The sequence below is a fragment of the Bombina bombina genome, chromosome 1, assembly GCF_027579735.1.
Source record: "Bombina bombina isolate aBomBom1 chromosome 1, aBomBom1.pri, whole genome shotgun sequence".
Taxonomy (NCBI): Eukaryota; Metazoa; Chordata; class Amphibia; order Anura; family Bombinatoridae; genus Bombina; species Bombina bombina.
The window spans coordinates 872,153,902-872,178,973 of record NC_069499.1 but is presented as its reverse complement, the minus strand read 5'-3'; the positions used below and the strand labels follow the sequence as shown (position 1 = coordinate 872,178,973).

Here is a 25,072-nt window from a genome sequence, read left to right as displayed (position 1 = left end):
GGGGGTTGTTTTCAGAGCTGATCGCACCCCCCCCCCCCTAAATATGCCTAAATACGTGTATGGGTATATATAACTTTTTACTTTCAACTTGTGTGCTGCTAACCTGCCTGCATTAAAAGTTTACATTGAGTGTAGTTAGCGAGCGAAAAAATCCTGGAGCGTACCACTTGTAATCTTGCCCAAATCCAGTTAGTTCTGTAACTGAATTGAAAAGTTGTAAATTTACATCAGCACAAAACTACTGCAGCTGTACAATGATGACATGTAGTATATGTACTCAAGGAAGACTATTATCACATGTTGATAATGTACAGTTCTTTATTTAGATTTTTGTATATTCCAGCTGCAAAATTTCCCGAAGAGAAAAAAAAGTGTTTTGTGTGATAAAACATACATCGTAAATATAGGTATGATGTGTAAATATGGAAAATACAGTAAATAGTGGCTTTGAATAATCAGCAAGTGACCAATCAATCACTAAAGGTGCTATAATGCCTGCCCCTTATTCCTACACTTTAATGATATAAAATAGGACTCCTGCACAGTAAAATATCTTGTACAAATCAGTCATGGCATTCCTTTGGCTTGTTTCCTGTTTGGCTTTGTTCAGTGCGGCCTATGGTAAGTTTACTTGTCAATTCTCATTATGGAAGGTGCACAATGCTATCTGCTTACAACATGCAAGGTAGGTTCATTAAAGGGGCACTGTGAATTTAAACATGGGAGCTTTTTTGCATGAAACAAAATATGAAATAAAAGCTGACTAAATTCAAATTTAAAGGGATATAAAACAGTCTGTTTCATTGTTGTAATAAAGAAAACAAGCAGTAGCTTACACTTAATATAAATCATTGCAATATGTCTTATTCATCATTTTAAAGGGATTTTACATTTTATTTTATTTTTTTACTTTATTTGTGTAGTGTCCATAACTTCCTATCACAGCAGTTTTTGTCTCTATAGGAAGGCTTATCTAGCTTGACAGCATACATCTTCTAGAGTAACATTAGCAGACTAAGGGCTAGATTATGAGTGGAGCGTAAAATTGCGCTTTTGCGAGTGCGATATTTGTGCTCCACTTGTAATACCAGCGCATGCAAAATTGCGCTGGTATTATAAGTAAAGAGCAATGAAAACGCAACCTCGCATTCACATTGCATGGAAGCTTTGTGCTCACAAGAGTGTGCTTCCATAAGCTCCAATGGGAGCCTCGTTCTGATGCCAATAGACACGGCAAAGAACCTAGCGCAGCACAGGGGATAAGTCGTGCAGGTTTGGGCAGTAAATTTAAAATATATATGTATATGCTTATATACTTATGTATTTATATGTGTATACACACACACATATATATATATATATATATAATCATTTTAAAACACAGTCCCCATAGACCGCTATGTAAAAGTACTTTTTAGTGCTCACTTTAACCCCTCATAACTGCTTACTGCAGTTTGTTTGTTTTTTATAAAGGAACTATACACTTTATTTTTGAGGCTATTGGGGCACATTTTTTTCATTAAAGGGACAGTATAGTCAAAAATAAACTTTCATGATTCAGATAGAGCATGTCATTTTAAACAACTTTCCCCTTTACTTTTATCATCAATTTTGCTTTGTTCTCTTGGTATTCTTAGTTAAAACCTAAACCTAGGTAGGCTCATATGCTAATTACTTAGCCCTTGAAGGCTGCCTCTTATCTGAATGCATTTTGACAGTTTTTCACAACTTGAGGGCGTTAGTTCATGTGTTCCATATAGATAACAGATAATAATGCCCATGGAGTTACCTAGGAGTCAGCACTGATTGGCTAAAATGCACGTCTTTTTAAAAGAATTGAAATAAGGTGGAAGTCTGCAGAGGCTTAGATTCAAGGTAATCAGAGAGGTAAAAAGTGTATTAATTTAACAGTGTTGGTTATGCAAAACTGGGGAATGGGTAATAAAGGGATTATATATATTTTAAACAATAACAATTCTAGTGTAGACTGTCCCTTTAAACAGATATCTGATCTCTTGTTAATGAATTAGACTGATAGTGGCTGGTTATTTAACGTGCGCCCCGTAAATGGGCAAATTTGCCTGCGGGCACACGTTAAAATTACACTCCGTTTATAATCTACCCCTTAGTGTTTAGTGAATGCAGTGGAGAAACAGGCAGTCAGTTTTGCCCATGCTCAGAAAAAGCACTATACAAATTAAGTTATCAACATGTCTGCTTTCTCATTCCCCTGAGGGCAAGGGCTACGGTGAGAATTTCTAAATGTTCATTTTGCAAGAAAACAAGTAAGTTGTTTGCTGTTTTTTTTACACAATCTGTTTCTTATTATGTCTACTTTGATTTAGCATATCATTTTTTTTACTAAAGTAGCACGGTTTCCTATCTCATTAAACTAATATATCCATATCAGTTGTACAATTCTTTCTAATGCTCATTGGCTAATGAGGACTTTCTACTAATGCTCAATAAAAAATATCAGGAAGTACCTATCAACCACTGAGCATTAACATCAAATAACATTCAGCCCATGATAATTAGTAGTAAGAACACAACAAATACAGCTTTATTAGTTTCAATTTAAAAGCAACCATTTTGATGCTCATAACAACCCATCACTGAACATGGATCACTGTTTGCAGCAATCCCCAGTACCATAAGCTCATAATAAGTGGTGCATAGTTGAGGGTGCTCCCAGGTCTTAATGGAAGTGCATGTGACATTGCACAAACGCATATGGTGATGCATAGTTGCCAACATTTATAAAACAATAATCCAGGGACACTTGTCAACCAACCTTTTCTACTGTCACTAATCTGTCACAGTCTAGCCACTCCAGGAAAGCATGTGACTTAGTTCAGTGGGTGCAAGGGTTAACAACACTCTCTAGTCTGTACTAGACTTAGAAAACAAATGCCCAAAACTCCCCTTTACTGCCACTCAAACTAAATAAGCTGCCACCACTTACGATTAAAGAAACGCGGAATACAATTTAGCAAAAAATAACTGAAAATCATAGTACTAATACTACCAGTCTCTTTCAGTAACGTGGTTCAAATATTAGACAAAGGCAGATTCTTAATAATTGCCATTGGCAGTTTAGTTTAGGCTAGGGTTTTTTTATTTTGGGGGGATTTTTTATTTTGATAGGGCTATTAGATTAGGTGTAATTAGTTTAAATATTTGATCATTTCTTTTTTATTTTGTGTAATTTAGTGTTTGTTTTTGTAATGTAGTTAATTGTATTTAATTCATGTAATTTATTTAATTGTAGTGTAAGGTTAGGTGTTAGTGTAAGACAGGTTAGGTTTTATTTTACAGGTACATTTGTATTTATTTTTGCTAGGTAGTTAGTAAATAGTTAATAACTATTTACTAACTAGTCTACCTAGTTAAAATAAATAAAAACTTAGCTGTGAAATAAAAATAAAACCTAAGATAGCTACAATGTAACTATTAGTTATATTGTAGCTAGCTTAGTGTTTATTTTATACGTAAGTATTTAGTTTTAAATAGGAATTATTTAGTTATTAATAGTAGATTTTATTTAGATTTATTTTAATTACATTAAAGTTAGTGGGGGTTAGGGGTTAATAACTTTAGTATAGTGTCGGCGACATTGGGGGTGGAAGATTAGGGGTTAATAAATGTAGGTAGCGGAAGATTAGGGGTTAATAAGTGTAGGTGGGTGGCGGCGACATTGGGGACGGCAGATTATGGATTAATAAGTGTAATGTAGGTGCCGGCGACATTGGGGGCGGCAGATTCGGGGTTAATAAGTGTAATGTAGGTGTCGGCGATGTCGGGGCGGCAGATTAGGGGTGTTTAGACTCGGGGTTTATGTTAGGGTGTTAAGTGTTAACATATATTTAGTTTCCCCATAGGAATCAATGAAGCTGTGTTACGGAGCTTTACGCTGCTTTATTGCAGGTGTTAGGCTTTTTTTCAGCCGGCTCTCCCCATTGATGTTTATGGGGAAATTGTGCACAAGCACGTAAAACCAGCTCATTGCAGCTCACCGCAGCGCTGGTATTGGAGTGCGGTATGGAGCTCAATTTTGCTTTACTCTGCAATATTGCCTGCTAACGCCGGGTTTTTGTAAACCTGTAATACCAGCGCTGTAGGGAGGTGAGCGGTGACAATAACTTGCAAGTTAGTACCGAGCTGCTGTTACCGCAAAACTCGTAATCTAGCCGATAGTTAATAAAATATTGCATTTCAGTAACAGATTCTCAACATAAGCTGCAAAACAATGTTTGCATAATAGTGAGCAAGTGCTGCAGCTGTGCTTTCTCTTAGCATATATTATAGGGAAACATGCTGTGTGCATCACATGACTGCTGTGCTGTAAAAATATGGCGCCACACATAGCCATATCAAGCACTGGATTAGTATTCTAAAAGAAAACACTTTTCTTGAAATGTTTGGGGTAAACTGGAGCTCCAGCATAGAGAACTGTGCTCAGTTTGTGTAATTATTCAGTAGAAGTTAGTTTAAAGGGCCATAATACCCAAATGTTTAAACACTTGAAAGTGATGCAGCATAGCTGTAAAAAGCTGACTAGAAAATATCTCCTGAACATCTCTATGTAAAAAAGAAAGATATTTTACCTCAAAAGTTCCTCAGTAGCCACATCCCATTGTAAAGGATTTCTAAGCAAAATTTTAGTGTGTCTGTCCTGGGACATCTGAAAGGATGAGCCTCGTGAACTCTCATATTATTTCACCAATCAGGTAAAGGAAGCTTACTATGAAATCTCATGAGAGTTAAGTCAAATCTCATGAGATCACAGTAAGAGTTCATGACCTCAGCACTGCTGATGCTGATTGGCTGCTGTTCATTTCTTAATTTTTTTTTTATTTTTACCTGCAGCTGGGAGCAGCTGAGTATAACTTTTTACACAGAACTTACTCTGCTGGGCTGAGGAGATTGTGAGGTAAAATATCTTCCTTTTTTTATATAGAGATGCTCAGGTGATATTTTCCTGTCAGCTTTTTACAGTTATACTGCATCAGTTTCAAGTGATTTAGCATATGAGTATTATGTCCCTTTAACAGTCAAGTGTTTTATGTCCCTTTAAAGAACAATTTTTTTAATTTAGTTTAGAATTTGTACCCGTAAACAGAAAACAGTCTGCATCACTATTCATAATGTATTAATGTGTCTAATTTAAACAAATACATGCACAACTTTTACTATTAATAGTCATTCATTCTTCCAAAAGACCATAAAAATAGAAGCAGTCCTGCACTATTGCAGTAAAGTTATAATGAAACATAAACCATCTCCTAATCAATTATTTTTAACTGTCCAGCTCTTATATATTATCACTTCCCTATATATATATATATATCACTATTACAGGGCTCAGCTCAGTGCTCAAAGTCACACAGAACTGAAGTGACACAAAACTACCTTAGATCCACTGTTCTAATAGCCAGCAGCAATGCTTTCTAAGGCCTAGTTTCAATTGAGGTGGTAACGTTTGGAAACTATTGGTAAAAACATTTATCTCCACTAAAGTCTAGGGAGAATTTTTATGATACCATTAGTTTCCAAACTTTACCACTTCAATTCAAACTAGGCCCAAGTTAGGCCTAGTTTCCTTAGAGGTGGTAAAGTGTGGTAAAAATTATCCTTAGACTTTAATAAAGATAAATATTTTTACCACCAGTTTCCGCACTTTACTACCTCAATGGAAACTAGGCCTTAATTTGTGTCCAATTACTATAAACAGGAGGAGAGACACAGCAAACACTCAGTTCTTACTGCGTTATTATGCACAGCCTCGGACTGGGTAATATGTTGGGGAAAATTGATTTTTGTTTTTAGCCTGAAAGCCATTTTCATATTTTTGCATTGTGTAGGAAGTGATGTATGTTTAAAACTAGGGATGGGGGAATGTTCTGAAAGTGCAATTTGTGGTAGAATTAATAATCTTGTGGACATTCGTTTTGGACCATTGAATGTTGATAAAAATGAAAATCCATTAAAATTCGGTAATCGAATGTTATTTCTGATTTTCAAATGTCACTTTCATTTTTGAATGTTCATAATTATATTGAATATCCACATTAAAAATTTTGAATGTAACATTCTATTTAACAAATACTATTCAGAAGTTCAGTAGTTCATGAGGTAGGGAGTTTAGTAAATTAATACATAATAGATACAAATATATCAATTTGAATGTTTCTATTTCGAAAATTGCATATTTCGAATATTATATTTAAAGAGAGCATTAGAAATACTATTACAAATATATAGATTAGAATTATTAGAAAAAATTTAATCGAATATTACATTTAAAGAAACCATTAGAAATACTATTACACTAAACGAATGTTAGAATGTTGTACAAAAATTCGAAATTAAAAACAAACGAACAAATGTGTTGAAAATTTGTTTAATTTTTGGAACGTTGCAAAATATTCACCCATCCCTACTCAAAACGCATGCTATAATTAGTAAGCTGCAGGCGATACAGAGTGCTAAAATATGAAGTTTACTGTCAGTCTAAATAATGCAAAGGAGGAGATTATTCTTTGAAATATTGCTAGGAGATACCTATAGTTCATGTGTTCCATATAGATAACATTGTGCTCATGCCCGTGGAGTTACCTAGGAGTCAACTGATTTGCTAAATTGCAAGTCTGTCAAAAGAACTGAGATAAGGGGGCAGTCTGCAGAGATTTAGATACAAGGTAATTACAGAGGTAAAAAGTGTATTAATATAACAGTGTTGGTTATGTAAAACTGGGGAATGGGTAATAAAGGGATTTATCTATTTTTTTAAAATAATAAAAATTCTGGAGTAGACTGTCCCTTTAAGTGGTATGGCTGAGAGCTACACAAAATAGCGCTAATAAAGTTAGGGCTTTTGGAGACCTGATGCTTGAAAATATGCAAAACAAAGCACAAGTATAATAAATTAAAATAAAGTATTTTACTTATAGTTATGCATATTAAAAGTAAAATAAAGGTTTAATATTGGAAATAAGATGTTTAAACGTTTATGGCTGGTATATATGTATATGTGTGTGTGTATATATATATATATATATATATATACACACACATATGTATGTGTGTGTGTATATATACATATGTATGTGTTTGTGTGAGTGTGTGTGTGTGTATATATACATATGTATGTGTGTGTGTGTGTGTGTGTATATATACATATGTATGTGTGTGTGTGTGTATATATATACATATGTATGTGTGTGTGTATGTGTGTGTATGTGTATACTGTATATGTGTGTGTGTATATATATACATATGTATGTGTGTGTGTGTGTGTATATATACATATGTATGTGTGTGTGTGTGTATATATACATATGTATGTGTGTGTATATATACATATGTGTGTGTGTGTGTGTGTGTGTGTGTGTGTGGGTGTATATATACGTGTGTGTGTGTGTGTGTGTGTGTGTGTGTGTATGTATGTATATGTATATATATATATATATATATATATATATACATATGTGTATATGTATGTATGTATGTATGTATGTATATATATATATGTGTATATGTATGTATGTATGTATATATATATATATATATATATATATATATATATATATATATATATACACACATATGTATGTGTGTGTGTATATACATATGTATCTGTGTGTGTGTATACATATGTATGTGTGTGTGTATATATATATATATATATATATATATATATATATATATATACACATATATACATATGTATGTGTGCATTTCAATACAACAAAATAGTTTATATCTAATTGCTGAACTCCATTACCTGAGTGGAGGTTTAACACACCTTCAGCCTAGCCCTCGAGCAATAGCAGACATGAGGGGTTTCAGTGTACCCTAGACAATGACATTTGCTTGATCAATTAAAAAAATACTTTCAACTTGTAATATGAGTGCAAAAATAAAAGCGATGTTGACAATAGAGCTAGCGGACAATAGAGCTAATATTTTTGCACTCTCTTGAGCCTACCTCAGTATCCCCTCATGGAAAGGAATTAAGTTTCAATTTTTTTATTTGTACAATTCATTTTTACTTCCAGTTTGACTCAGTTGGGACTTATAATATATATAATATATTATATTGTAGTTCGTCACTGATCAAATTTTCTCATTGTCATATTACAAACCCTTTACTTATTCCAGGCTGCGGTGTTCAAAAGATTTCACCTGTGGTGACTGGATATGCCAGAATTGTTAATGGTGAAGAGGCTGTCTCAGGTTCTTGGCCTTGGCAAGTCTCCCTGCAGGTAAGAGTTTCAAGTAATTATGGAATATGAAACATTATGAGACACATATGGTGAAAGGGTACTTACTGTGAATATGTACTAGATGATAGCCCTTCCTCAGTGCATTAGATCTAATGTAAAAATAATTAACCTAGACAAGTACTAAACCAGGTTTTCTTTAAAAACAGAATAAAACTGCAATCATTTTCTGTTGAGATAGAAAGTTATGGAGGTCGATATAGAGACAAATTTGTTGTGGTTTACTGACCCCAGTTTGCTTGGAATGTTTGAATAATTTTTCCGCCACGCCAATAAGGGTCCCTATTTCCATTCATTAGAAGAGACATGGGAAACCATTGTAGCATGGTTATTTAAATCTTCATTTTTCATAGACATTGCAATAAATTAGATGCTCTACCGATACTGTTGCCAGGTGTCCATTATTCAAATGCAGAGTCTCGAATTTAAGCAAGTTGCCCAGTTAAATCTTATCGATGACAAATCAGGCGTCCTCTAATCGTTGTGTGCGCCATTTGGCGTCCAGCTCGTGGGGCACGCAACGATTGGTGGAAGCTGGATTCATCATTGATATGATCAATACAGAAGGAGATGCGGGTGGAGGATCGGCGGTATGTTTACCATAGCAAAATGGTATTTTAAAAAAAGAAGAGTCTTTGTAAAGTTTAATGACTTAAAGTGACCCTCGTTTTAAGAGTATTTTTAGATACTGGGCTTTAAATCATTAAACTTTACAATCACTTTAAGTACAAGTTCAAAAGTGTAATGTGAACAGTATTTATATTATTTTTTATTAAAAAGTGAAAAAATATATTAATAAAAAATGTAAAATGAGAATGTTAAAAACCTTCAACCTGGGAAGATAGCGATGTGAACAATAAAAATATACAGCCAATATAGGAAAGTAAAAAAACTTGCAATAATTTTCTCAAAAAGTGTTTCTTGGTGGAGGGGAACTTTGCTGTCAGACTGTATCAAAGTATTGTGGAAATTAAAAAGTGGTGACACCACTAGATAACCACAGAATAATTTTGAAACATTCCTATGATTAAAGACTAATTTACATCTATATTAAATATTTAAAACTTTAATCAGATTTTAATTTGGAATAATTTATATTATTTTTTTTAGTATTTTGCATCTAATATATCAATAGCGCCCCTTAAGAATCCTAATTTGCCATGTGTGCTAACCTGACCGCGCTAAGATCTCAATTGAGAAACGCAAAGTGCAAAACTCATATTTTACATTTCTTTGATCTTCACAGTAAATAATGTACTTTTTATTATTAAATATTTCTATATATATCTGATACTGTATATATATATATATATATATATATATATATATATATATATATATATATATATATATATATATATATATATATATATATATATAAAAATATAGGATACTATATAAAATAATGCAAAGTAGATAATCACTGGCTCAGTATAAACCACTGCTAGCTGTCTGAGCTGGTACAGTGATTGAATGAATGTGTTTGGGCCATGTACAACATATGTATGTATGCCACTGAAACATAACTGTAATAACTTCTTCTAGAAGCATTTTTGCTAACATAAGTAAACAGCAATAATGCTTATATACACTCATGCATATTTCAGTTTTGACCATTATGGTCAGCATTTGTGTTAATCTAAATAAAATCAGTACACATTGGTGTCTAAGGCAGTACCCCCACTCGTCAGCTTTATTGAGGCTTACAAGTAACTGAAGAAGCCACTATGGTGTACAGAAAGTCACCTGAATTTGGGGTGCAAACTTCATTACAGCTTGCCTCACTGAGAGATCTGGTGTTAGTCAGATGCATTTCACAATTCCTGTTGGCATTTCATCAGAACCCTTTATGAAACACCAGCAGCATTTGTGAAATGCGTTAGTTTAAGAAAAAAACTACAATGTAAATGTACATAAGCATCACTTAAATTTATATTTGCTGTTCACAGTCCATACATTTTCTGTATACCCCATTGATTTCTTATGTTACTTGTAAGTTATAATGCCATGCTTGTTGGTACTGTATTACAACAGTCTATTTATGTAGAAATACATTTCACTGCTTTGTGCTTTTGGATATGTACATTTTATAATGTGTGATGTCTTACAGGACAGAACCGGATGGCACTATTGCGGTGGCTCTCTCATTAACAGTGGATGGGTGGTGACTGCTGCTCACTGTGGCGTGTTGTAAGTTTCATTCATATAGGGATCTTATATGAGTCTATAAAGTAATAAAATAGTATGTGACTTCCATTTTCTCTATGTTAAAGGGACATAAAACATTGATTGAAATTAACATCATTGCATTTGAGATTCACTTAGAAGCATTTATGCAACATGCTTGTATCTGGAAAATGCTATTCTAGAAATTATCACAGGTTTTGTGATGTTTCTTGTACACACAACCAGCTGAGCATATATTAGTAGGTAGTTGGCATGCTGGTGACATCACTCATTACATTCTAGCACTCTGAGCCCACAAATATGCAGGCAGCCTGCTGATATATGGTCATTGTCATGTGTGCAAGAAAATATTTATTGTCTACTCTAGTAGCCTTAATGTAGTGGTGCTTTATTTACTTCTTAGCTACAAAAAAAAAGAGATAATAATTTGGATTTGATATCAGTAATTAAGCAACATCTCGGACTGACTATAGGTAAAAGTGTTGGAGGAACGATATGCACATAACACACAATATGAATTCAGTTGAAATAATACTGATTAAAAGCAACATTGCACTTTCATTAAATCTTCTCTCACCCAATTGACTTTCGATTCCCACAGGTTAAGTGACAAGGTGGTTCTAGGAGAACACGATAGAAGTTCAAGTGCTGAAGCCATCCAGTCTCTGGCTGTATCTAAGGTAAAAGGGACACTCAAGTCAAAATAAACTTTTAGGATTTAGATAGAGCATGCAGTTTTAAGATACTTTTCAATTTACTTCCATTATCAAATTTTGCACAGCCTTTTTATAAACACACTTTCTGGGTAACAAGATACTACTGAGCATGTGCACAAGTTCACTGGGTATACGTATAATCGTTTTTAATTGGCTGATGTCTGTCACATGGTACAAGGGAAAATGGGAGAAAAAATAAACTTGTCACAAAAAAATCTACTGCTTATTTGAAATTTAGAGTAGGTGTTATTGCATTGTCTTTTTATTATGCACTTCTACTGCATTGAGTGGTCCTTTAAACATTATCTGTGAAACGTTGAATTTCTTTTTCAATATTTTATATTTAATAAATACATAACGCACCTTAATATAATTCGTTAGGTTAGTGTACATGAAGAAAAAGTGTACACTAATTCTTCATGTGTGCTTACCCGACATGAGTTATATTAAGGTGTGTTATGTAAATAATTATTATAAATAAATATTCTAAAAAAAAACCATAAAATATATATGTATATTTTACAGAATCTATAATAATTATTAATAATTATTATTATTTTTTCAATATTTGTATTTAATATTTACATAATGAGTCTTAAGATAGCTAATTCTTAGTTTGGGCTAACCCGATACCACGTTAGACCTAAAGCACGCATCCCGGAGCGTGTTACGCATATTTTACAAACAGCTGGGCTCATAGTCACATTCTAAGGGGTTCAAGGGGAAAGCAATGCAGTTATGAATGGTTAGTGCAGGTTGTATGCATCCCTGAATAGCAGAGTCTTTAGGGAGCGCTTGAAGCAGTTAAAACTAGGAGAGAGTCTTATGAAACGAGGCAGGGAGTTCCACAAAACTGGAGCCTGACTGGAGAAGTCCTGTAAACGGGAATGTGAGGAAGTAACAAGAGAAGAGGAGAATAGTTTTGTGTAGTAAGTGCGCTAAAAAGGAAGCTAAAGGTATCCAAAGTATTAGGTATATCTAGTGTATATATTAAAATAGTCAAAGTGCAAAGTGTAATACATGTGATAATAGTTCCGCAGTCCTATTGACAAAAAAGGGGGGGGGGGAGAATGTAACAGTGTCCGTGAAAAAAATATATATATAATGGTGTTGAAATTCCTACTATAGGATAATGGTAGTTAAGCGGTCTAACAAATGTGTACTATTTAGGAAAAAATAAATACGTTAAAATATGTGGCAATTAGCAGTGTAACGATATATTTGTGAGAAAGTATACTGTGATACTAAAAGTGAATATATAGTTACTTTCTAGCGAAAGTGTTGAGAATAAACAAAGTGTTTAACTGTAGTGTAAAAAAACATACACTGTGAATATAGCTAGATATCAAAAATTGTAGAAAAAGACCAAAATATCTAAAAATAACTTGCAGCCTAAATCATATATAAAAAGTATTTATTTATACACAACCATAATCAAATTTAAGCTAAAACAAGGAGACGTCTCCCCAGAAATAAAAGTAATAAAATCAATATTAAACAGGTTGATATTCCACACCAGATACTTTGTAAGCAAAAAACTTTGCTGAAGAAATGTATTTGTAATCCACTCTGTTTATGCAGGGAAAAGCAGTCTCTCTTTATTACATCAAACCTTTTTGTGAAATGTCGTTGCCTTGTATATAGGCTATGCTGACCAAGTTCAGGTTGAGCAATATTTAGACTTCTTATAGCAGGATACAGTCATTAAACCTTATTAATCTTAATGCTTTAAAGTTCTTTTTACTTACTTCACCACTCGTGTGGTCCCGATATCTTCTGTTCAGCTTCAAGTTTCCAAACCGAATCAATGCGCCGCGTGTGTCTTGGCGTCTGACGTCATCAGTAAACTTCAACAGCTGTTACCGTGATTATCGGCTTTCTGGATGTTTGAATCGTTAGTGTTTAGAGATAATTATGTTTTCTCTTATTGCAGCCAGAAGTAATTCCCTGCACTTAGTGCTTAATGCACGCAGGAAAAAAGGAGAGTGTAGGAGATTGTAAATATGTGGATAACCCGGGTTAATAAGCAAAGCGATGAAAAAGTCTTTAGATGCAGAATGTCCTCATTCAAGTGATATTTTTTGTCAAATAACACAGCCACTCAGACCGATGACGTCAGACGCCAAGACACAAGCGGCGCACTGATTTGGTTTGGAAACTTGAAGCTGAACAGAAGATATCGGGACCACACGAGTGGTGAAGTAAGTAAAAAGAACTTTAAAGCATTAAGATTAATAAGGTTTAATGACTGTATCCTGCTATAAGAAGTCTAAATATTGCTCAACCTGAACTTGGTCAGCATAGCCTATATACAAGGCAACGACATTTCACAAAAAGGTTTGATGTAATAAAGAGAGACTGCTTTTCCCTGCATAAACAGAGTGGATTACAAATACATTCCTTCAGCAAAGTTTTTTGCTTACAAAGTATCTGGTGTGGAATATCAACCTGTTTAATATTGATTTTATTACTTTTATTTCTGGGGAGACGTCCCCTTGTTTTAGCTTAAATTTGATTATGGTTGTGTATAAATAAATACTTTTTATATATGATTTAGGCTGCAAGTTATTTTTAGATATTTTAGTCTTTTTCTACAATTTTTGATATCTAGCTATATTCACAGTGTATGTTTTTTACACTACAGTTAAACACTTTGTTTATTCTCAACACTTTCGCTAGAAAGTAACTATATATTCACTTTTAGTATCACAGTATACTTTCTCACAAATATATCGTCACACTGTTAATTGCCACATATTTTAACATATTTATTTTTTCCTAAATAGTACACATTTGTTAGACCGCTTAACTACCATTATCCTATAGTAGGAATTTCAACACCATTATATATATATTTTTTTCACGGACACTGTTACATTCTTCCCCCTCCCCCCCCCTTTTTTTGTCAATAGGACTGCGGAACTATTATCACACGTATTACACTTTGCACTTTGACTATTTTAATATATACACTAGATATACCTAATACTTTGGATACCTTTAGCTTCCTTTTTAGCGCACTTACTACACAAAACTATTCTTATTACATTTGAAAAGATAGAAGGATCTTTTCTCCCTTGTAAGTTGTGTGGTATCCTCTTTATAACCAGCGCTCTGCCTAAACACTTTTAATACTAAGAGAAGAGGAGAGTAGGAGATCGTGAGCAGAGCGAAGGGGAAGGGAGAGAGAGTATCTGGAGACAAGGTCTGAAATGTAGGGGGGAGCAGTGCAGTTGAGGGATTTGTATGTCAGAGTGAGGATTTTGTGTTTAATCCTGGAGGCAAGAGGTAGTCAGTGAAGGGATTGGCAGAGAGGTGCAGCAGATGAAGAGCGAAGTGTAAGGAAGTTGAGCCTGGCAGAGGCATTCATTATGGATTGTAAAGGAGCTAGGTGGCAGCTGGGGAGACCAGAGAGGATGGAGTTGCAGTAGTTGAGGTGGGAAAGGATGAGAGAGTGGATAAAAATCTTAGTTGTGTCTTGTGTAAGGAAATGTCTAATTTTAGAGATAGTTTTAAAGGTGGAAGTGGCAGGCTTTAGCCAAGGACTGAATGTGAGGAGTGAAAGAAAGGTGTGAACCCAAGACATCGGGCATGCGGGGTAGGGGTAATGATGGAATTAACAGTTATAGAAAATTGGGTGGTGGAGATTTTGGAAGAAGGGGAAAAATAAGGAGTTCAGTTTTGGAGAGATTTAGCTTAAGGTAGTGAGAGGACAAACAAGATGAGATATGAGAAAGACACTTAGTGACACGGGTTAGTAAGGAAGGAGGTAGGTCTGGTGCAGAGAGGTAGATTTGGGTGTCATCGGCATACAAATGGCATTGAAACCCATGGGACTTTATTAAGAAACCTAATGATGATGTGTAGATTGAAAAGAGGAGTCTGAGGACAGAACCTTAAGGTACCCCAACAGAAAGTGGTAACGGGGTAGAGGATGCTCCGGAGAAGGCTACACTAAAGGTACAGTTAGTTAGATATTAAGAGAACCACAAGAGAGCATGTGTCACAGCTGCCGAAGGAGTGGAGAGTTTGGTGCCAAAGAGGGTGGTCAACAGTGTCAAAGGCTGCAGACAGATCAAGGAGGATAAGCAGAGAGAAATGGCCTTAGGTCGTTGGTAACCTTGACAGTTGCTGTCTCTGTGGAGTGATGGGGATGAAATCTAGATTGCAGTGGGTCAAGAAGAGAGTTTAGTGTAAGGAAATGGGATAGACGTGCATATACTAGCTTTTCAAGGAGCTTTGAGGCAAGAGGGAGTAGGGCAATAAGGCGGTAGTTGGATGGGGAGGTTGGATCGAGGGAAGTATTTTTGAGGATAGGTGTGACCAGTGCATGTTTTAGAGATGAGGAAAATATACCAGTGCTGAGGGAGAGGTTGAAAATGTGTGTGAGTATGGGGTAGAAGAGAGGGAGGGGAGTAGCTATGATGGGATGGGGTCGAGGGGACAGGTAGTGAGGTGGGAGGACAGTATAAGGGCAGAAATTTCTTCCTCGGTAACAGGGGCAAAAGAGATAAATTTATGGGTATTTGGGTTTTGGATGATTGTGAGCTTTTTAAGGGGGTGGGAGATTGGTAGTATGTTGAGAGCTGATTTCATTTCTGATGGAGTCAATTTTGTTATTGAAGTGACTGGCAAAATCTTGAGCTGAGAGAGAAGTTGTATTAGGAGGTGGGGGTGGGCGGAGAAGAGTATTGAACGTGGAAAACAGATGTTTTGGGTTAGAGGAAAGAGTAGAGATGAGATTAGGGAAGTATTGTTGCTTATAAAGATTAAAGGGACAGTCTAGTCCAAAATAAACTTTCATCATTTAGATAATGTAATTTTAAACAATTTTCCAATTTACTTTTATCACCGATTTTGTTTGGTTTTCTTGGTATTCTTAGTTGAAAGCAAAACCTAGGAGGTTCATATGCTAATTTCTAAGCCCTTGAAGTCTGCCTCTTCTCTCAGGGCATTTTGACAGTTTTTCCCCACTAGAGGGTGTTAGTTCATGTGTATCATATAGATAACACTGTGCTCGCGCACGTGAAATTCCAGTGAGCCAGTTTTAATTGGCTAAAATGGATGTCTGTCAAAAGAACTGAAATAAGGGGGCAGTTTGCAGAGGCTTAGATACAGGATAATCACTGAGGTAAAAAGTGTATTTATATAACTGTGTTGGTTATGCAAAACTAGGGTATGGGTAATAAAGGGATTATCTATCTTTTTAAACAAAAAGAAATCTGGTGTAGACTGTCCCTTTAAGGGCAGAATAGTAAGAGTTCAAAATTAAGTTGTAGTGAAGAAAGTCAGCTGAACTCCTCCAGTGTCGCTCAGCAGTATGGGAACATCTGCGTAGGTACAGTGTCAGAGGAGTATGCCAGGGCTGAGGATGAGAGTGTGGTTTCTGAGTAATAGTAAGAGGGGCCAGGATGTCAATGACCGATGTAAGGGTGGAGTTATAGTATCAGATAGATTGGGCAGGGCAGGAAAAGAAGGGGATGAAAGAGAGGAGAGGTTTGAGAGAGCTAACAAGCTGTTGCTGATCTAATGACTTAGTGCTTCTGTGAAGTTTGGTGTGAGGGGTAGAGGGAGGGGGAGTTGTAGGGTCGGAAGTAATGTTGCAAGTTAGGAGATGATGGTTAGAAAGAGGAAAAGGGGAGTTTGTGCATTGATAGCTGAAAATCAGATCAGGGGAGTGACCATCTTTGTGAGTGGGAGAGTCAGTCCGAGTGACAGTCCGAAAGAGGAAGTGAGTTGCAGAAGTTGTTTTGCAGAAGAGGCAGTGGGATGTTAAAGTCACCAAGAATGAAGGCAGGGGTGTATGGGGAAAGGAAATAAGGAAGCCAGGCAGAAAAGTGATCTAAAAATTGAGTTGAGGAGCCAGGGGGGCCGTAAATGACTGCAACACGTATAGAGAGGGGAGAAAATAAACAAATCATGTGCGCTTCAAATTAAGAAAATGTGAGGGAAGAGAAGGGCTGTATTTGTTGATAGGTGCAACAAGAGTAAAGTATAATACCACCACCACCTCCTTGTCTATTGCCAGACCTAGGAGTGTGGCTGAAATGGAGATCCTCATGTGACAGTGCAGTAGCGGATGCTGTGTCTGAAGCAGAGAGCCAGGTTTCTGTAACAGCCAGTAGGTTAAGAGAGTGGGAGAGAAAGAGGTCATGGATAGAAGTGAGCTTGTTGCAAACAGAGCGAGAGTTCCAGAGTGCACAAGTGAAGGGGGTGTTGGTTTTAGATGCTTGAGGAATGAGATTAAGGTTATCAGAGTACACATTAGTAAATATTATACAGATATATCAAACCCCCATGAGGCGTCCCATAGGTATACTGGATAATTTTCAGCTAAAAAAAATAGGCACCTATATTAATCACATGTGAACCAGAGAGTTTCATGCCCCCCTAGGTTGCTGGGAAAGTAAATAATGCTTCTTATCTTGCCCAAAGGTTACATTCCAGATATGAGTGCAATCTGGTGGGGGTGGAGGGGGGGGGCATTTCACTCTTTTTTCATCACCATTGATACCCAGGAATATACATAATTACACATCATTAATTTTTCAATGTATTGTCCTCTAATGTTCCTCAAGAGTATCTCTTCAATTGTTCAATATTCTCTTTTAAAGGTCTTTACTCACCCCCAATGGAACTCTAACACAATTAGCAATGATATCTCCCTGTTAAAACTCGCCACTCCTGCTGTTCTCGGTGATAGAGTCGCTCCAATTTGCTTGGCCGACATTGGAGAAGAGTATGTTGGTGGTCGTCTGTGTGTGACCAGTGGATGGGGAAAGACCAGATACAATGGTAAGAGAGCAGTTCTCTAGATAGAGGTTGTCACTATTAAATGGAAATGAAACCCATTTTTTTTTTTCTTTTGTGATTCAGATAGAGCATTCAATTGTAAAAAATGTTTTTAAGTGAAAGATGCTACATAACCAATGAATTCATTATTTTGGTGTAAAGTTACATTTATTGATCACATTTTATAAATAAACTGTCAAAATGGTACATGGTCTATACTATTTAACTTACAGAGACTCAATGTTCTAACTATTTATAATGTAGTTCAATGACCTAAATGTGTATAGTATAGAAAGGAGACAGGTGACATAATAAAAAGGAATACAACGGAGACTGAAAATATTTTTCAGAAAACCCCCCACAAATTTCAGAACAAGGGGTCATGATCTAAAGTTGAAATAATTCATTTACAGAAGCACAGGACTGGGACGTGCAGTTAGGGGAGGCAGATCCTCATCTGTCATGAAAATAATGTAAAATGAAAATGATAAAAAAAAAAAATCTGAGCTTCGATGCAAATTTTTGGAGAGAGGAAGCGACAAGCGATCGCTGTTTAGTTATCCCCCACACCCCTTTTCTGTAGGGTAGCTGTCTCATCCCTCTATGTTCCTTTTTAAAAAAAAATCTGTAGAGTGCCCTCCCACTCCCTCCCCCCTCCGCTGTTGAGCCACCCACCAACCATCCGCCTCCCGCCCACACCTCCCACCGGCACCCTTCAGAAGCTCCAGTTCTCGGCTGTAACTTAACAGCCGAGAGTGCTGGAGCTTTCTAAAGCTCAGACGTATATACATCTTGCAGTACGATATGCACAGTAACACATGACTTTATAATTAGATTCTAACTAGATTTGTGCAGCAGATAAATATTTGTTTCAAATCTTTCAGAATTAATATATTTAAACAAATTAGTTTTTCTGAGTATTCACGCGCTACACGATTTGTTATTTGTTTTGTTTAAAACTAAATGTATACTGATTAGAGGAACATTTACATTTGAATGTAAATATTCCTATGCTACAGGTGAAAAAATTCACTGGTAGCCTTATACTTATTTGCTAGCGCACTGGGGTGCCGCACTAATCCTGACCCTGCTTCAAAGAGACCCATACCACGCTAATATAAGGCTTAAAGGGACAGTCTAGTCAAAGTTAAACTTTTGTGATTCAGATAGAGAATGCAATTTTAACCAACTTTCAAAATGATATTATATTACCTCATTTTCTTTGCTCTCTTGGCATCTTTTATTGAAAAGCATACCTAGATAGGCTCAGGCGCAGCAATGCACTTCTGGGAGCTAGTTGCTAATTGGTGCCTGCACATATATACCTATTGGCATTGGCTCAGCTGATGTACCCTGCTAGCTCCCATTTGTGCATTGCTGCTCCTTCAACAAAGAATATGAAGAGAATGAAGCACATTTGACAACAGAAGTAAGATGGAAAGCTATTTAAATTTCTATGTTCTATTTGAATCATGAAAGAAAAAATGTGAGTATAATGTCGCTTTAATGCTGCGGATTCCAGAGCCTGTACTAAAGGACCTTACCCTTTAACGCAAGGTCTTGGATCCGAGGCGCTATGCCTCCTATTAGTTCACCCTGGGGCTCTGTGAAGAAGGGTCAGGATTAATGCAGCTCTCTAGAGGTAAATATTGAACCATTTAAAGCTAATTTAAAGGAAATGAATGAATACTGACAACTTGTGTCAGTATTTCTTAGTTTTCTTTCAATTAGTTAGTAAATTTGTTTGGACATTCGTTTTGTGAAAATGAAACAAATATCTGTGTTTTCATCATAAATTCACATAATAAAATAAATATACAAGCCTAATTCTTACACGCTTAGAAGTTTAACCATTATGACATCTTTACTTCTCTTTTAATCTTTATACCTGAACATTAGAAATACTGTCTGTGTCTGTAAAATACCAGGGAATGTGGGACAAACATGGTTTTTACACAAAAGCTAGTTATTTTACAGCATAAGCAAGCAAAATAAACCATGAATATACATTGCAAACAGGCTTCTCTTACTATTCATAATAAAATATTTTATATTACAATCTCAAAGTTTTTAATGCAACTTTAATGTAATTAAGATCTGACAGTTATATCTCCAACCTGTTTTTATCCAAACAGCATTCACAACCCCCAGCAAACTGCAGCAGACCGCTCTGCCCCTGCTGACCAACACTCAGTGTAAGACCTACTGGGGCAGCAATATCCTTGATTCCATGATCTGCGCAGGAGCTGCCGGTTCCTCATCCTGCATGGTTTGTATCTAGGAAATCTAGTAGTATTTATACAACACTCACTCAGCAGGACTAGACTGGGAATAAAAAGCAGTCCTGGAAAATTTGGAGACCAACCCTATTTTTAGTTGAGTTTTAGCAAGTTGTATTTTTGAGGATTAATTTTATTATTGAACAACAACCATGTTCAAAATGAACCCAAAAAACTCATTAATATCAAAGCTGAATAGTTTTGGAAGTAGTTTTTAGTTTGTTTTTAGTTATAGCTATTTTAGGGGGATATCTGTGTGTGCAGGTGACTATTACTGTGCATAATTATTAGGCAACTTAACAAAAAACAAATATATACCCATTTCAATTATTTATTTTTACCAGTGAAACCAATATAACATCTCAACATTCACAAATATACATTTCTGACATTCAAAAACAAAACAAAAACAAATCAGTGACCAATATAGCCACCTTTCTTTGCAAGGACACTCAAAAGCCTGCCATCCATGGATTCTGTCAGTGTTTTGATCTGTTCACCATCAACATTGCGTGCAGCAGCAACCACAGCCTCCCAGACACTATTCAGAGAGGTGTACTGTTTTCCCTCCTTGTAAATCTCACATTTGATGATGGACCACAGGTTCTCAATGGGGTTCAGATCAGGTGAACAAGGAGGCCATGTCATTAGATTTTCTTCTTTTATACCCTTTCTTGCCAGCCACGCTGTGGAGTACTTGGACGCATGTGATGGAGCATTGTCCTGCATGAAAATCATGTTTTTCTTGAAGGATGCAGACTTCTTCCTGTACCACTGCTTGAAGTAGGTGTCTTCCAGAAACTGGCAGTAGGACTGGGAGTTGAGCTTGACTCCATCCTCAACCCGAAAAGGCCCCACAAGCTCATCTTTGATGATACCAGCCCAAACCAGTACTCCACCTCCACCTTGCTGGTGTCTGAGTCGGACTGGAGCTCTCTGCCCTTTACCAATCCAGCCACGGGCCCACCCATCTGGCCCATCAAGACTCACTCTCATTTCATCAGTCCATAAAACCTTAGAAAAATCAGTCTTGAGATATTTCTTGGCCCAGTCTTGACGTTTCAGCTTGTGTGTCTTGTTCAGTGGTGGTCGTCTTTCAGCCTTTCTTACCTTGGCCATGTCTCTGAGTATTGCATACCTTGTGCTTTTGGGCACTCCAGTGATGTTGCAGCTCTGAAATATGTACAAACTGGTGGCAAGTGGCATCTTGGCAGCTGCACGCTTGACTTTTCTCAGTTCATGGGCAGTTATGTTGCGCCTTGGTTTTTCCACACGCTTCTTGCGACCCTGTTGACTATTTTGAATGAAACGCTTGATTGTTCGATGATCACGCTTCAGAAGCTTTGCAATTTTAAGAGTGCTGCATCCCTCTGCAAGATATCTCACTATTTTTTACTTTTCTGAGCCTGTCAAGTCCTTCTTTTGACCCATTTTGCCAAAGGAAAGGAAGTTGCCTAATAATTATGCACACCTGATATAGGGTGTTGATGTCATTAGACCACACCCCTTCTCATTACAGAGATGCACATCACCTAATATGCTTAATTGGTAGTAGGCTGTCGAGCCTATACAGCTTGGAGTAAGACAACATGCATAAAGAGGATGATGTGGTCAAAATACTCATTTGCCTAATAATTCTGCACTCCCTGTAGAATGCACATACCCCATTTTTATTGGGATACTCCTATCACCAATATTTTTTCCCATAATTAAATTATATTAGTTTGTATACTACAAACGTAAAAACAGTAAAAGATACCCTCTAAAAAATAGTTTAACACCTCTATGGTGAGATATATCCCTATATCACACAATTAAGAAATAGCAACAAACAAAGAGTGCGCTATAAGCTTACTATAACTATGATCAGAACAAATAAAGATGATGCAAAATACATTTATTATATCAAATAAATTAAAATAAGTTAAAATCACATAGAAAGACACTACATAAGTAAAAGCATCAAATGTAAATTCACTGGTGGTTCACTTAAGACAGAAGTATATTGAGTATAAATCTCATAACAGTTAAAGGGCCACTAAACCCAAAATCTTTCTTTCATGATTCAGATAGAGAATATAAATTTAAACATAATTACAATTTACTTCCATTATTTATTTTGCTTCATTTTTTAAATATCCCTAGTTGAAGAAACAGCAATGCACATGGTGAGCCAATCACACGAGGCTTCTATGTGCAGCAACCAATCAGCAGCTAGGGAGCATATCTAGATATGCTTTTCATCAAAGAATATCAAGAGAATAAAACAAATTAGCTAATATAAGTAAATTAGAAAGATGTTTAAAATTGCATTCTCTTTCTAAATCATAAAAGAAAAAATGTGGGTGGAATGTCCCTTTAATACCAAAATAGCAATAATATAACAATGCAATCCTAATAGGATAAAACCGTTGATATCTAATACAAGACTGCCCCTTATTTGGTAAGCGTATGTATTAAAAGTTCACACGTCTGTTCAGAGTTGGTTATAGGTATTTGTAATTGATCCTTTCTTTGGCTTATAAAATCAAGGTTCTTTAGGTATATCCAAAACTCCTTAAAGTACCGTAATGCTATATGTCCGAAGGGAATCATACTCACTTGAATCCGAAAGCTATTTCAATCTACTGCTTTCTCTGACCTTATCCTCCGTATATTGAATTCACGTCCAGCTCGGCATCCTCTCTGCTTGTGACGTGTTTTAATCACGTATTAGATAATATGTTTTTTTATGCACCCTGCAACCCAACTGCATCTATTAATCACCCCTTTAAATTGTAGCTTTTCAGCCCCAGTTGCTGCAGCCCACCGGGAAATCTCCTGGTAGGCCAATCCAGCCTTGACACCCAGTGTTTTTATCCTCTGCTTCCTAATTAGTTAAGCAGCCTAAATTTAAGAAAGATTCTTAAAAAAGAAATTTAAAAAAAATCCCATCATTCATATAATATGAGCAATATTTAAATATTTTTACATTGAAAGGGATGATGAATAATGTATTGAAGTTCTTTTTATTGAAACTAATAGGATGTGTGTGTTTGTGCATAGATAGAACTTAAAGGGACACGAAACTTGAACATTATATTTCGTGATTTAGATAGAGCACACAATTTTAAACAATTTTGCAATGTAATTCTTTTATCAAGTGTGTGTCATTCTCTTGGTATACTTTGTTGAAGAAGCAATAATGCACTATTGGGAGGTAGCTGAGTAGATTGGGTGAGCCAATGAGAAGAGGCATATATGTGCTAGCTCCCAGTAGTGCATTGATGTTCCATAGCCTACATAGGTATGCGCTTCAGCAAAAAATGACAAGAAAAGGAAACAAACTAGATAACTAAAGTAAATTGGAAAGTTGTTTAAAACAGCATACTCTGATCTATGAATGTTTACTTTACTGTCCCTTAAAGGAACATAAACCCCCCCAAAATTCTCATGATTCAGATAGAATATACAATTTTAAACAACTTTCCAATTTACTTCTATTACCAAGTTTTCTTTGTTTTCTTGTCATCCTTTGTTGAAAAGCAGGAAGGTAAGTTCAGGAGTGTGCACTTGTCTGAAGCACTATTTCCTGTCATGCAGTGCTGCCGACATGTGCACGCAACCTATCTAGATATCTATTCAACAAAGAATAACAAGATAATTAAACAAATGTGATAATAGAAGTCAATTGGAAACTTTTCAAAAAAACTATTCTCTATCTGAATCATGAAAGAAAAAATTGGGGTTTTGTGTCCCTTTAAATAAAATGTTGGGAGGAAATTGAGGCTGTTAGTGAATCTTGTCCAGTCTTAGCTACACCACCAAATATTAATGAAGCTGATAAGTTTCTTGAAGGGATATTAAACAGTAAATAAATGCTAGACATAATGATGGTATTCAAAGCAAAGATTATCCTTAGAATGTATGTAGATGTATTTTTAATATTACATAAATTGCTTAAACCTTAACACTAATATCTTCAATATATTATTTTTTTTTATAAAGTACTTTAGCTTCTATAAACTAAAGGGTGCCGCCATGTTTGAACTTAAATCTTCTATTTAGTTCTCTCTCCTGCTGAGGATAATTAGGGGCAGTTATAAAGCAAGCAGTAAGGGTTTGAATCAACAAGTCAGTGTGGAAGCCCTGTTAGATAATTGCTTTAAAAATCTTATATTCCTATGTTCCATTAATGTACATCAAATATAGACTAATGTTTTGATCTGTATTGTTAACCATTTTTTTTCAATAAAGCTTGTTAAACTTTTTTTAAAAAAATGTATATTCTATTGCCTGTTTTATAAGTGCCAAATATGGCAGCACCCATTACTTTATAGAAACTCATCATTTAGAAAATTAACAAGTTAAATTACAGGAATAGAGGATACAATAAATAATGAAAGTATATTGCAACATGTTTTCAACAACAAATAATACATTTTTATTTTACAATCTCAAACTGTTCAATATCCTTTAAATATAAAGATCAAAGCTGAAATCGTTAACCCTAGAGACAACATGGGAGAAATACTAGGTCTAAAAACATGTGTTTTATTTTCCTACACAGGGTGACTCTGGTGGACCCCTTGTGTGCCAAGAAAATGGATCTTGGACCCTAGTTGGTATTGTGTCCTGGGGAAGCAGCACCTGCAATACTTCCAACCCTGGTGTCTACGCTCGTGTTACCTTCCTCCGTTCCTGGGTGGACGAGATCCTTGCTGCCAACTAAATTGTGTAAATAAAATGTGTGGTAAAATAAAGAAGTTTTCAAATAAATAACGTTACTTTTTCATCAAATTTGTAGTCTGTTTTCTTTGTGTAACCCCAAATA

The 25,072-nt window shown here is 35.8% G+C and overlaps 1 protein-coding gene across 1 annotated transcript; it reads left to right on the top strand.

Annotated features, from left to right (window-relative positions):
- The first annotated feature begins 569 nt into the window (after nt 1-569).
- On the top strand, nt 570-25,038 carry LOC128640272 (chymotrypsinogen A-like). The gene is made up of 7 exons (XM_053692716.1): nt 570-621; nt 8,164-8,267; nt 10,396-10,475; nt 11,074-11,152; nt 17,803-17,983; nt 20,116-20,249; nt 24,809-25,038. The coding sequence occupies exons 1-7, from the start codon at nt 570-572 to the stop codon at nt 24,968-24,970; spliced, it is 792 nt and encodes a 263-aa protein (XP_053548691.1). The 3' UTR covers nt 24,971-25,038.
- The last annotated feature ends 34 nt before the right edge of the window (nt 25,039-25,072 follow it).